The sequence below is a fragment of the Orycteropus afer genome, unplaced genomic scaffold (genome assembly GCF_000298275.1).
Source record: "Orycteropus afer afer isolate SDZICR_OR568_19922 unplaced genomic scaffold, OryAfe1.0 scaffold00061, whole genome shotgun sequence".
NCBI lineage: Eukaryota > Metazoa > Chordata > Mammalia > Tubulidentata > Orycteropodidae > Orycteropus > Orycteropus afer.
Genome location: NW_006921648.1, coordinates 11,856,228 through 11,869,083, shown reverse-complemented (window position 1 = coordinate 11,869,083; position 12,856 = coordinate 11,856,228). Strand labels below are relative to the sequence as shown.

At 49.6% G+C, this 12,856-nt stretch overlaps 1 protein-coding gene across 1 annotated transcript in view; it reads right to left on the bottom strand.

Moving 5' to 3' along the window:
* SNX29 (sorting nexin 29) overlaps positions 1-12,856 on the bottom strand; it is a 681,105-nt gene that overhangs the window by 505,875 nt on the left and 162,374 nt on the right. The window contains exon 14 of the mRNA XM_007939635.2: positions 1,378-1,441. Within this exon, the coding sequence (XP_007937826.2) occupies positions 1,378-1,441 (64 nt within the window). The remainder of the gene's footprint in view (positions 1-1,377; positions 1,442-12,856) is intronic.

Sequence of the window (12,856 nt, the reverse complement as noted above, 5' to 3'; positions counted from 1 at the left end):
AGGCACTAGATAACTGAACACATACCTACACTCACCCATATCCATACCCTTATACACACAGACACACAACACACACACACACCTATACTCACATCACATGCACACCTACACACAGACACCCCACACCTATAGTCACCCATACCCACACTCCTCTATACACCTACACAGACATACACACACATGCCCCACACCTCACCTACATACACACACATTCACCCACACTATCCCACACCCCAACCCACAATGTTTTTCTTCTCTGGGAAGAAGAAATCACGGGCTGTGACTATTGTTCTTCACAAGGTAAGATAGAACCTAGGGTTTATTCCAACAAAATAGCTCCAGCGGAGCAGGGAAAAGAATCCTGCAGTGTCTACAAGCTCTTTGTTGAAAGTTTATTTTAGTTTGAAATTACCCTGTCTCAAGATGTTTTTAAAAAAATACCATTCTTGACGGAAAAATTTAGAAAAAGATAATGGTGACGTTTGAACACCACAATGAACACAATCAACGTCACTGAACTGTCTGTGTGAAGGACACTGGGATGACAAATGTTCCATATGTGTATTCATCACTATCTGAAAAAATAAAACACCCTTTTGTTTTAGAAAAGTATGCTAATTTGTGTTCATATATTTCCATAAAAACAAAGGAGAAGCTTGTCAATTCAGGTCCAAATAAGGTTTTTTCAAAAAAATAATCATAACTGGATAGCACCATGGACCCTTCATTTCCACTCTGAGTAACAGCCTATGGGGCCAGGATGAACACACACATGCATGTGTACACGCATGTCCATATGCGTACATAACGCCATGCCCAAGCCCCAGGGGAGGTAGCCTAATTGTGCTAGCAGGTTAGCTGGTTAAGTGCAGACCTCCACCTCTACCGTTCAGCCCGTACCAAGACAAGGTTTTGGCAGGTGAAAGCCTCATCTTCAGGTAGCCAGAGGGTAGCAGTGTGTTTAATACCTGGGCAGGATTCAGCACTGGGGTCCACAGGGAGGAGAAGATGAATAAACCCTCTGCCTCTTCAGTGTCTGTAATTAGGCTCATAGGGAACTAATATCATCCCGCCCTAGGTACCCGATTCAGGCAAACCTGAATACAAGCATTCACGTGCCCGCAGCACAGTAGGCAGGCCCTCAATCGACGGTTACTGAAAAGACTGCTTGACCAAATGCTTGGTGTGTTCTGCGGCAGGGCCGCTGCTGGAAGGCGCTCTCATTCCCTACTTCCACTCAAGTCCCTGTCCACAGACTCAGACTGCACCTCCCATGGCAAGAGGAAGTCACTGATCTCAATTTCACCAGCAAAGCCAAGGGCCTCCATCTGCTACATTCTCTCCGCCCCAGAGGCAGAAGCCTGAGTGTCACGCTACCTGTTCTCCTCTTCCAGCTCGTCCTTCCTGTTCATCATGGCCATGATGGCTTGCCGCAGGTCATCTGAGGAAGAAAGCAAAGGCAAAATCAACAGCCAGCTCTCACCTGTTCCACTGTACCCTCACTTCTCTGCATTAGAACCTCTCTACATAAGTTTCCTTTGCCCTTCCAAAAATAATTCCTAGAGAGTCTTTCCCAAGAGAGCCAATGGGCTCAGTTGATTCTTTTATTAATCATGAGACAGAAAGGCAGGGTGAGAACCAATGTGTAAATGCCTTGCTGAAAATACTTAGCTGCTACAGAAAGAAAACACCTGCAATTTCCAAGTGTGTTTTCCAAGGCTCTGCTCCTGGACGGTATCTGGAACAGGGATGCATTCCCAGTTATAGCTGTTTATCAACTTAGTAGATCAACTGGCACTTGGCTGCACACTGGCACACTCAAATTTAATAAGACAGATGGTTTTCCTACAGTGACACTCAATAGCTAGTATACAGGTGGCACTGTAAAGGCACATGGGGACCTCTCTGACACACAGTCTGTAATTAGTTATGAGCACTACTCTTCCAGCTACCTTCAACTTAGGCAAGCATTCAGACAGGAAACCATACCATTAAATCAGTACCCCAGGGTCCAACCTACACGGAACTTAACTGCTGTCACTGTTCACATGCTGCAGACACTGTTCACCATACCACTCAATCAGATCTTAAAACCTGGAAGTTCTAAATTTCTCCTGCAGAACCTGTTTTTCTGTTTTGTTTTGTTTTTCCCTAATAGACCCTATGAGCTGTATTTCCCTCCTGAAATTGGCTGCTAGGAAGCCCACAGCCTAAACTGCACCAAGTATCTAGCAAACGTGTGTCGCACAGCAGCCGCTTTGTCCCGCTCGTCTTTGTCCCCAACCTGTACAACCACCTTAGGAGCGCCTGGGTGGCACAAATTGTTAAGCGCTCAGCTGCAAACCGAAAGGTTCAGTTCAAATCCACCCAGGGGAACCTCACGAGTCTACTTCTGAAGGATTACAGGCCTTGAAACCCTACGGAGCGCAGCTCTACTGGCACATGCTTGGGGCCACTAGTGGGAGTCAAGTGGCCTGCAGCTGTTTTTGCCTGGTTTGGCTTGGTTTTTCACTAGTCCATGGTGGCAACATTATTGCTGGCTGTTACAGTCACACTCCTCCAGCCACAGCCCCCAACCGTGCAGCACAGCGCCTGGCCCAGAGTAGGGGTTCAGTAAGAGCTGGATGTGCACATGGATGAGGAAGTGGGGAGACAGTCCTAGAATTTCAAGGAAGGGACATTCCTGAAGGAAGACTTCTTGGAGGGGAACAATAATCCACAACTGTATGTTTCTCCAAGGAAACCATACACGTGACTTTTCACTCTGAACTGGGTCAGGGCCTTGGACCAGCATCCCAGGCCCTCGGAGCCCCTCTCTGGGCACAAGAGGGAAAGAGTCCCCGCTCCCCCATCACCGGGGTTCCATGAGCATCAGAAAGATGAGATGCAGCAGGAGACATTAACATCTTAGAAGAACTCATCAGAATGGTAAAGTTACATTTTTTTACTTTAAATGAAAACAGATACTGATATATATTTTAAAAAAAAAAAGTAATTTACCCCCAGGGCACTGGAGTCAAGGAAAAGGGCTGACTGAATGACTATCGAAGACAGTGGATAACATCTATTCAGCCCTTCTCTTCAGACCAGGAGCAGGTGGCCAGGCTGCAGCCGTGTGTCACACACCCATGACTCGGGAAACAGCTCGAGGCTAGCAGAAGCTGAAATCTCTTCTTAATCAGAGAAACAGCACTCTGTTCTCGGGTCTTCCTCATCAAATATATGTGCACAGATAGTTTACATGTTCAGTGGTGGCCTAGCGTGTACACAGATAATTTACACGAATGAGCTCCTTGCCATGGATCTCAGCAGAATGAGCCCAAAAGAGACAGAGCACCCAGTGGGAGCCCCTCCCTCCGCCCCTGTGCACTCTGTGAGGGGAAGCCTGGGACTGGGCAGAACCGAGCACCGTGCCCTCTGGGAGCATCGGCCCTCATCCTTCGGCTTGGCCGTGCCTCTCCTGGGGGGAGCAGCTAGCGGCCATGAACCTGAGCTTTATCATTCCAGGAAGCCCCTGAACACAATGTGACTTCTTTGCCTGACCCCAATATGTCGGTTTCAGCAGCCTCCAGCACACTGCCCGCCAAAGGAACTCTCAAACATAGACTGGGGGAGGGTACCCCTGCAGCCTCGGGCGTAGGCTGGGGGTACCCCTGCAGCCCTCAGGCCTTCCACACACACCTGAGAGCCTCTCCCTGGAGTAAGATGAAATTCAACAGATATTTCATGGATTTCCACAACTTTTCCTCATGTTTATCCTCTATTCTCAATCCAAAAAAACCTGATTCAGCTACTCAGGCCCCTATGGAAAGGTACCTCCACTGAGAAGTCCGCCCTGATTCCAGGCCTAGGTTGCCACTGTGTCCCATGGGCTGGGCTACTGCACTGATGGAACAGCCACACGTGCAAGAGCATGTAGTAATCATCTCAGTCTCCTCACACGGAGGCACAACCCCTTAGAGGTGCAGAGTGCCGCCCCCCCGCATCCACAGGTGGGTATCAGTCAACGCATGTGGGGCTGATTCCGTGAAAACGAGTGATCTAGGGAGACGATCCATATAAACTACTAGACTTCCAAAATCAATAGCAAGAGTGACATCACCACTGCGTGTGCCTGGTAATATGCTCCAGTCTCTGGGTGGCACAAACGGGTAAGTGCTCAGCTGCGAGCTGAAAGGTGGGGGTTTGAGTCCATGCAGAGGCACCTTAGAAGAAAGGCTGGTGATCTCCTGAAAAGGCCGCCACAGAAAACACCAGGAACACAGTTCCACTCTCACATGGGGCTGCCACGCAACAGACACCGGAGGACAAGAGTTCAGCAATCTCTCCGCACCTGACAGGCCTTGTTTCAATTCTCACAACCACCTGATGAGGGCGCTCAGTAATCAGAAAAGGCAAGGGAAAGTGGGACATTTCCTACAGAATCTCAAGCCCTTTTCAAAACCCTCTTTGAGGCCTGAAACTATCCTGGCCCCAGAGCTGGAGAGGAGTAAGGCTCTGGGGTGACTGGGGCAGGGGGATGTCAGACGGGTTCCAGTAGCTTCCATTACAATGACTGGAGTAGGATCCATGGAAAGCTGCTATCAACCAACACTGGGGCAGGCAGAGGTCAAACCACAGCTCAGCCACTTATTGGCTCGCAACCCTGAGCAGGTTTCCTCCTTTACAAGATGCAAAATGGGGCTACCACCACGTACTCTGCGGGACAGCTGCAAGATTCAACTAAAACCTGAATCTGCAAAGCCTCCAGCCCAGCACATGTACTGTAGCCAACACGAGGTAGGCAGTCAGGGTCTTGGACTAGGGACCACACTGTCTGGAGTCAGGTCCCCAAGTTCAAATCCTGGCTCCACAGCAGAGGGGCCTTCAGCAGGTTACCTCCCCTCTCCGAGCACCAACTTCCTTAAGTCTCAAATGGGATCTTCATAGAAACTCTCTTGTAAAGAGAGTTGCAAGTATTTAATATGGTGTAAGGTAAGTGCTTAGAACACTGCCTAACTCACAGCAACCACTTAGTCTCTCTCCCTTCAATGACAGGGAAGTAAAGCTGGGGACAAAGTGGAAAAGCCCAGGCCAGTGAAGCTGGGCACATTTCAGGGTTATGGGATTTCCTGGCTACTGTGTGCCTTGACCTTGGGGAATAAAAAGGAATGTTCTAAAGTGTCTGTCTGTGCCACAGAGCAGCAGAATAGATTAAAAAATTTTCTCAAGTGTCAAACAAGATCACTGTGGGCAACATGGGAAATCAGACCCAGCAAGTAAATGCCACTCCGAGGCAGCTGAGAAACTTGTCTGGGTTCCAGGCCAATAGAACAATAGCCTGGGATGAGGCGATCCCAAATACTGCCACCCAGGCTTTGTAGCCGAAAGCTCGCTATTCCACAGAAAACGCTCAGAGGATGGAGGAACTATTCCCCAAGGGAACACGGAAGATATTAGAAAGTTCTTCCGGCAAAGACAGCACAAGCTGCCTACAATCTCAGCTCCGAGTTCACTTGTTGTTGGGGCCACAGAGTCGACTCCCACTCGCTGTGACCTCACGGCTAACAGAACAAAACGTAGCTGGGTCCTGCACCATCCTCACGAACGCTGGCATGTCTGAGTCCACGGTCACATGCACTGCGTCCAGCCCATCCCACGGAGGGTTTCTCTCACCCCCTCTGACCCTCTGACCCTCTGCTTCACCCATCGTGATGTCCTTTTCCAGCAACTGGTCTTTCCTGATGACATGTCCAAACCAAAACCAAACACCAAACCCACTCCATCAAGTCAATTCTAACTGACAGGAACCCCCTTTGGATTTTTGAGGCTATAAATCTTTATGAAAGTAGATCGCCCCATCATCCTTCCACGGAGCAGCTAGTGGTTCGAACCGCTGACCTTGTGGTTAGCAGCCAAATGCCTTATCCACTATGCTACCAGATATGTCCAGGAGGGACCCAAACGACACTGCCCAGAAAGCCACCTGGGAGAAACAGTGGGTCCGAACTACGCTGACACGACCCAGGCCACCATCCTGGTAAAGCCCTCCCACCTTTATCAGTCCCAGGGCTGTGCACCAGCAGCCTCCTGAACGACAGATGGCCCTGTGTTTGTGTCAACGTCAGAATGACTGATAACAACACTTGTAAGTGCCAGGCAGAGCTCTGACAGTCGCTCTCCCTTAAAAGCCATCACAGAGAAAAGGGTTGTCGGGGCTGTCCCTCCGCCTTCATGCCACGCTCGTGTTAATGGCAGAAGAGGGAACAGACGGAGGTCTGGTGTCCCCCTGGAACAATGCTCTTCTGACAAGCTTTAACTGTCTGTGTGCTCACTTCTGCTGCAACGCTGGCTGGCTGGTGACTTTCCTGAGCGAGGAAGCTGGTAGGTAACGCCGGGGCTGAATTCCATGGCTCACGTAAACACCACACTCCAGCAAGCCCAGGGCGCACGGGATGCAGGTGCTCCCTAACATCAGTTTCCTTCCTCGCCCCAGCCCTGCACAGCTCATTATTCACTTCATCTCATCATCGTGGCTGTCTTCCTCTTCAGGGCCTGCCACTGCACACGCTTCAAGTGACACCGCAGCGTTCCCACACGGCAGCCTCCACGGTCTGAGGCCGGAAGGCAGATGACCTCCTATCTCCAAACCTCTCCCTGCTGGGTTTCTGAGGACTAGACCACAAATCCAGTCATGTGCACGGGCCAAGGTGTCCGTCACTTGTCAGAAATCAAGCTGGGATAAAAACCCACATTTCAAATCACAGTAGAAGGGATGGCTCCGTCCATAAACGTTGCTGGGGCAAAGAACTATTTGGAGAACAAGAAACAAGACTTAAATTTCTGCTCCTGTCATGTATCAGCATAGATTCCAGACAGGGTAACGTTTACGTATGTGAAAGGAAACAAAAGAACTATCTATATAACAGATGAACACACACGTGCAGCTTTGGGGTCGGGGAGACCTTTCGGATCATGAAATCTAAAAGCAAAACCATGAAGGAAATCAGAGCACTGCCATACCTGGTTTCCTTTATTTTTATTTTCAACTTCTAGCCCAGCAATGGCCAACCTCACACAGAACCAGGCCATCATTTACGGACACATCGGTGGACACTATCAGCTCGTGAGGGCCACTCAAGGGCAGAACACAGGCCTGCATCCAATTCCAGACCCACGGCATCTTAGCTCTGGGATCCTGGGCAAACCACATCTTCCTCACCTCTCAGTCCTCTCAGCTAGTGGCCTCGTAGGACAGAGCAGGGGTGGTGATAAGCTTTCTAGAAACAGTCACGCTCGCTCGTTTCTCTACTGTCTATGGACGCTCTCATACTACACAGCAGGTGAGTCAGACAGTACACAGCCCAAGAAGCCTGAACTATCTACTCTCAGCCCTTTGCAGAAGCAGCATACTGCCCATTGGAGGAGATACCCACAAGCTCTTTCCTCCATCCCCCTCCCTGGCCTTGTCCGACTCAGGGCTGCAGGAGTGCTGAGGCGTGTGGCCCGCCTGACACATGTGCCCACTGATGGGGGCCCAGCAGCTATGCCCCAGCCGAAGGCCACAGATCGAGCTTTGGGAGAAGAGAAAAGGCAGCTGAGCAGCTGCTGTCATGGCAAAGTGGGCCTATGACCCCTCATGAGAGGACCCTCCCCCTTCCAGGACGACAGCCTCTGCTTTGGTCCCTCTGGCTGTCCCCACCCAGCCTCCTACCCTTCACCTCTGCTCTCTCCCCCTCCCTGGTCCCAAGGGCAACTGTCCCTCACCCAGGGCTCCAGTGTAAGTCTCCACCCTGACACCCGAAGCTCCACCCATGCTTTCTCCTGAGCCCCAAACCATGTACCCAATGGCCCCCCCACTGCTCAGGCCTCTGCCGACTCCTCCGCTTCTCCCCCCCCCCCCCGCTTGGTCTCCAACTACACCAAACCCCCTCTTGTTGTCTCACACCTCATGTCTTTCCACAGGCTGTTCCCCAGACCTGGAAGACCCAGCCCACCTACTGACTCCGAGCCACCCTGCAAGCTACAGCTCAGGGCAACTCTTCTGTGCCACCCTCCTTCATGGGGTGGCTGACGTGGTAGTGGGCCCCCGTCTTGCTCATGCCCTCTTGGAGACTCAGCTCCCCAGAGGCCCTGTGGCCTGTCCCCACCCCCGGCCACAGTGGTGTGGCCATACAAAGCTAGTTGATAAGAATTGAACCAATCATAGTGACTTCCAAAAGTGTGGATGGGAGAGTCTCTGAGGCTGGGCAATCTACTTCTGTAGTGATACCACCTCAGAAACCCAAGGAGGGATCACTATGATTCGGGTCCAACTCGATGGCACATAACAACAACAACAACAGAGATAAGGAGGGTGAGACAAACATGTCTGGCTCTAAGTCACATCACCAAACCCATTTGCTGAAAGCTGACTTGCTGAAAGGGCACATTAAGACCTTAAGCTCTGCTAAGCACAATTTGCTGGACTCCTCTGTCACTAGGTGCAGAGATGTGGGGACAAATGCAGATGGAGGCTCAAGGCAGAAGTTCACAAATCAGAGTAGCCAGTAAAATTCCTTCAGGGCAAGTCTGCTCGGCCACAGAGAAAATGCTGACAGTTTGGCAAAGTGGCTGAAATACTGAACACAAGTAAGAGAGCCAACAGCCTCGCTCTGTAGTAAAGCCACGGAGGAACCAAAGCTTTGAAGAGAACCTTTAACGATTCAGTGAATTACCCATTCAGTGACGTGTTCTCTTCCTACACGGATGACGGTAGCTAAGACTGTCCTCTGAGAGAAGCAGAGCCAGCAAGAGCAAGCTGGCTGCATGGGGAGTAGGGTCCAGGGTCTTGAAGGATTTTGAGCAGCCATCTAAGATACAACTACTGATGTGCATTTTTCTGCGGCAAAAGAGAAAGAAGGAAACCCAAGAATCAGGCATGGAACCAGATTACAGCACTAACTGTCTCCATGGGCTGTGGCCTCATCTAACCTGAGACCAGAACTGGGTGGTGCCTGGCTACCACTCCTGAACCTTCTGACAGGATCTCAAAAGACAGATCCTGATATAAAGGGAGAAAAATGTGAAGAGAACTTCAAATTCTTCAAAAATCCAACTTGTCAGGCCTATTGAAGTTGAAGGAGTCCCCAAGACTACTGCCCTAAGTTCTTCTTTAAACCCTGAATTGAAATTACCCCCTGAAATCACCTTTAAACCGAGTAACAGTTTAATTCATAAAGTAAAGATTGTTAGACATGCGTATAAGGTAAACATTTATACCAGGTAGTTACACTCCCTAGAACAATCAACCCCGGAAGAACAGAAAGGCAGTATTTGCACAGGGAGACAGCTCAGGGGGCAGAAATGCATAGGAAAGAAGGACACAGGAAAAAGGTAACCACAGGGAGGAAGTGGGAAAAGAGCTGCTACATTGTGGGGACTGTAATTAATCAGTATCACGAAACAAAATGTATATGAACTGTTGTATGAAAAATGAACTCACTCTGTAAACCTTCACCCAAATCACAACAAAAAAATAAAATAAAGATTGTCAATATTGAGTATCATGCTTTTACAAAATTATCCCTATGAGACCAAATGGACAACAGCTACTCAGAAGCACAGGCAAGAAGGTAGGGGAGCAGGGAGCTTAAGTCAATGGAGTGTAACAACTAGTACAGAAATAATAAGACCCTTTGACCCATGTTGAAGAATGTAGCATGGGTTAATGTCCTGACTGTTGCATCTAGAAAAAGCACAATGGGAATGGGTTCTGCTGTGCATATTTTCACTAAAAATAAAACGAAATACAGTTATTCTGAAAAATAAACCAACAAAAGCTCAAGCTGACTTGCAGAGAGGAGAGGGAGTAGAGGCCTTGCCACCATGGGAAGAAAGGCGACCATGCAGTAGCACCCGCTCCCGCTGGACTCCATAGGACTCTGTGCCCCTGCATTCTAAACTTGAGTGGGTCTGTGTCCCCACAGCCAAACTACACAAGTAGAGCCCGACACTTCTCTCCCTAAGCTTCCTCGGAGCCTTGTATATGTCTCCATGACAATACTCTGTCCCCTGGGTTCGAACTCTTCACCTGTGGGTCTGGCCACCAAAGCTGCAGCCCCCCAGCAAGTCCCTTGGGAACAGGGCTATGTTCCATGTATCTTAGCAGCCACATGGTCCGGCACAGCACCTGGCCTACAGGCTACTCGTGAGACTTGGTGAATGAATCAATGGATTAATAAGCACCTGAATAGCTGCAGCATGATGCCCACAGCTAAACCTGTGCCTCCTCTCCAGGAACTGAGGAGTATGGGATGGGACGGGCAGAAACGTCAACAGCACCTAATAATAAGTTCAAGGTCTCACACCAGAGAACGTTAACTACAGGGTTCATGGCTGTAATTTCCTGCCCTACTGACAGCCTTTGAAGGAATTCAGGCTCAAATTGAGCTTTTTCCAACATGTGTCTCAAGAACACAACATACTTGGGGGCTGGAGCTAGAGAACAACCTCTCACATATCATTATCATGACCTAAAACCAGGCCAGCCTGCCAAACCATTGCCTGCTTCCTCAGCTCTGACCTCGAGAGGCGACTGACTTCAAAAAGACCAGCAGAGCAGGGCCGCCCTGGCTCCCAGTGCCCAAGGACCCAAACATAACCACAGCCGTGCTTGCTCATTCACACAGATGAGTACAGCCACCAGAAGATGCCACAGAAAGGCCCGAACCAGCTATGCCCAGGGAGGCACAGCAGTTTCCCTTCCCCAGCCATTTTAGGCCCTCAGGAGGGAAACTACCCTGAAGTAAGCTGACCTACACTCCCTTTTCAAAGTTTAAAGCGGAGGCAACACGATGACTAGATGTGGTACATCTAGACATGCATGTATGCACACACTTACCTACACACAGATCTGGGAAATCATGTGTGACTTTCTATGGCATCTGGACATGCATGCATGCACACACACACACGCAGATCTGGGTAATCATGCCTGGCTTTCTATGACATCTAGACATGCGTGCGTGCCCACACTCACATACACGCAGACCTGGGTAATTATGCCTGGCTCTCTATGGCATCTGGACATGCGTGTGCACACACTCACCTACATGAAGATCTGGATAATCACACTTGCCTCTCTACGACATGGACATGCATGTGTATACACTCATACATGCAGATTTGGGTCATCATGCCTGGCTCTCTATGGCATCTGTTCCCAAAAACCTCAAAGAGATTTTACAAACTTTCCCCAGGGCCCACACTCAGTTATATTTAAAGAGAGAGCTCACAAGGACACCCCCCAGAAATAAAACATCGTCTTCTGTGGATGTATACTTAACCTGTATCATCACTGTTCAAACTTAACTCCCTGCCTACCCACTCTCTCCTTATGATCCAAAAGAAAAGATTAACTATATTGGGCTCCAGGGCGCAACTTTTCCAAATCAACTCACTTCTGTTCTAGCACTTTGTTCTGTTTCTCTCTCCAGTCTTCCCCTTTCCCCACCCACCCAGGGTTTCTACTTTCCAACTTCTTAGGATAAAAACCAATGCTCCAGACAGCTTTCCAGTGCTGAGATGGCCAGTGGCGACCACGTCCTGACTGCTGATTCCATGCCCGGCATATGGAATGCACGTGAAATTCACCATCTCAGTGACTCCTCACAACACTGCTGGCAAGCAACTGTCACTACCCCCACTGCACAAATGAAGAAAAGGAGGCCCAGTGACTCCACATATACAGCCAGGAAGTGGCAAGGACCCAGACCTGGCCAGTCTCCCTCAAAAGCTGTCCCATCCGTCACAGGCAGCACCAAGCCTGGCCCATCCCTTGAGTCCTCAACCCAAGGACCCTAAGATGCACACACTTTTCAAGTGTGTAGCCTTGCGCAACTCCCAGCTTTAAAATGCTTGTTTCTAAATAATCTGGGGAAGAGAGGATGGGACTTTAAGAACCCACGGGAACTGAATAAGAAAGGAAAAAAAATCACAAGGTACAGAAGAAAAATGTCTTGCAGTGATATCCTGATGAAGTTCTAAAAACTGTATTAACTTGTCCATATTTGCAATTTTGGGGTTTGCTCCCACATGGACGCTCCCCTCGACCTCCCAACTCACTCACTCACACACTGTGCTTCTTTATAAGGACTTGTTGTACAAACCCTTGTGGCAGGCATCTCACAAGCAAATGCTCACACCAAAAACAAAACCAAACCCACTGCTATCGATTCAACTCTGACTCATAGCAACCCCCATTAGGTTTCCAAGGCAGTAAATCCTTATGCAAGTAGATAGCCTCATCTTCCTCCCGTGGGATGGCTGATGGGTTTGAACCACCAACCTTCTGGTTAGGAGTCAAATGTCTTGTGAGAGCTTCTTAAATGCTCAGAGGCCACAAGGTAATGACACTGAATGCAGCAGAGTCTTTAGAGGGACAGGGGACAGCAGAGGGGTCCATCCACCCTAAGGCAGCAGCCTTGCCCAGTCCCACCCGTGATGCAGGCCCAGGCTGCTAACAGCTCTGACTTGTTAAGACAAGCCAGAAACCCAAAAGAATTTCCATGCAAACTTTATTTTTCAGTAGTGGTGACTCACGCTCTTAGCATACAGGCTCAACAGAACACAGCTGTGGCCGCCATCTTGAGAGGCCTGCTCCGGAGTCTGAGTTCCTGCCCCAGTCAGCTCGAAAGGGGCAAGATGGGCAGCAGACAGATGTCTTTAAGATGGGCTCTCTGTCAATGGACATCAGAGAACGTCAACGTGTAGAGTGGAAGGGCCTGAAAGGGGCTCCTACTGAGGCAGAGTCCTCAAGGAAGCAGAGAAGGGCCAGTGACCGAACCCCAGCACCACTCCCTCCAGGCACCCTGTTGTTGTTGTTGTTATTTGCCGT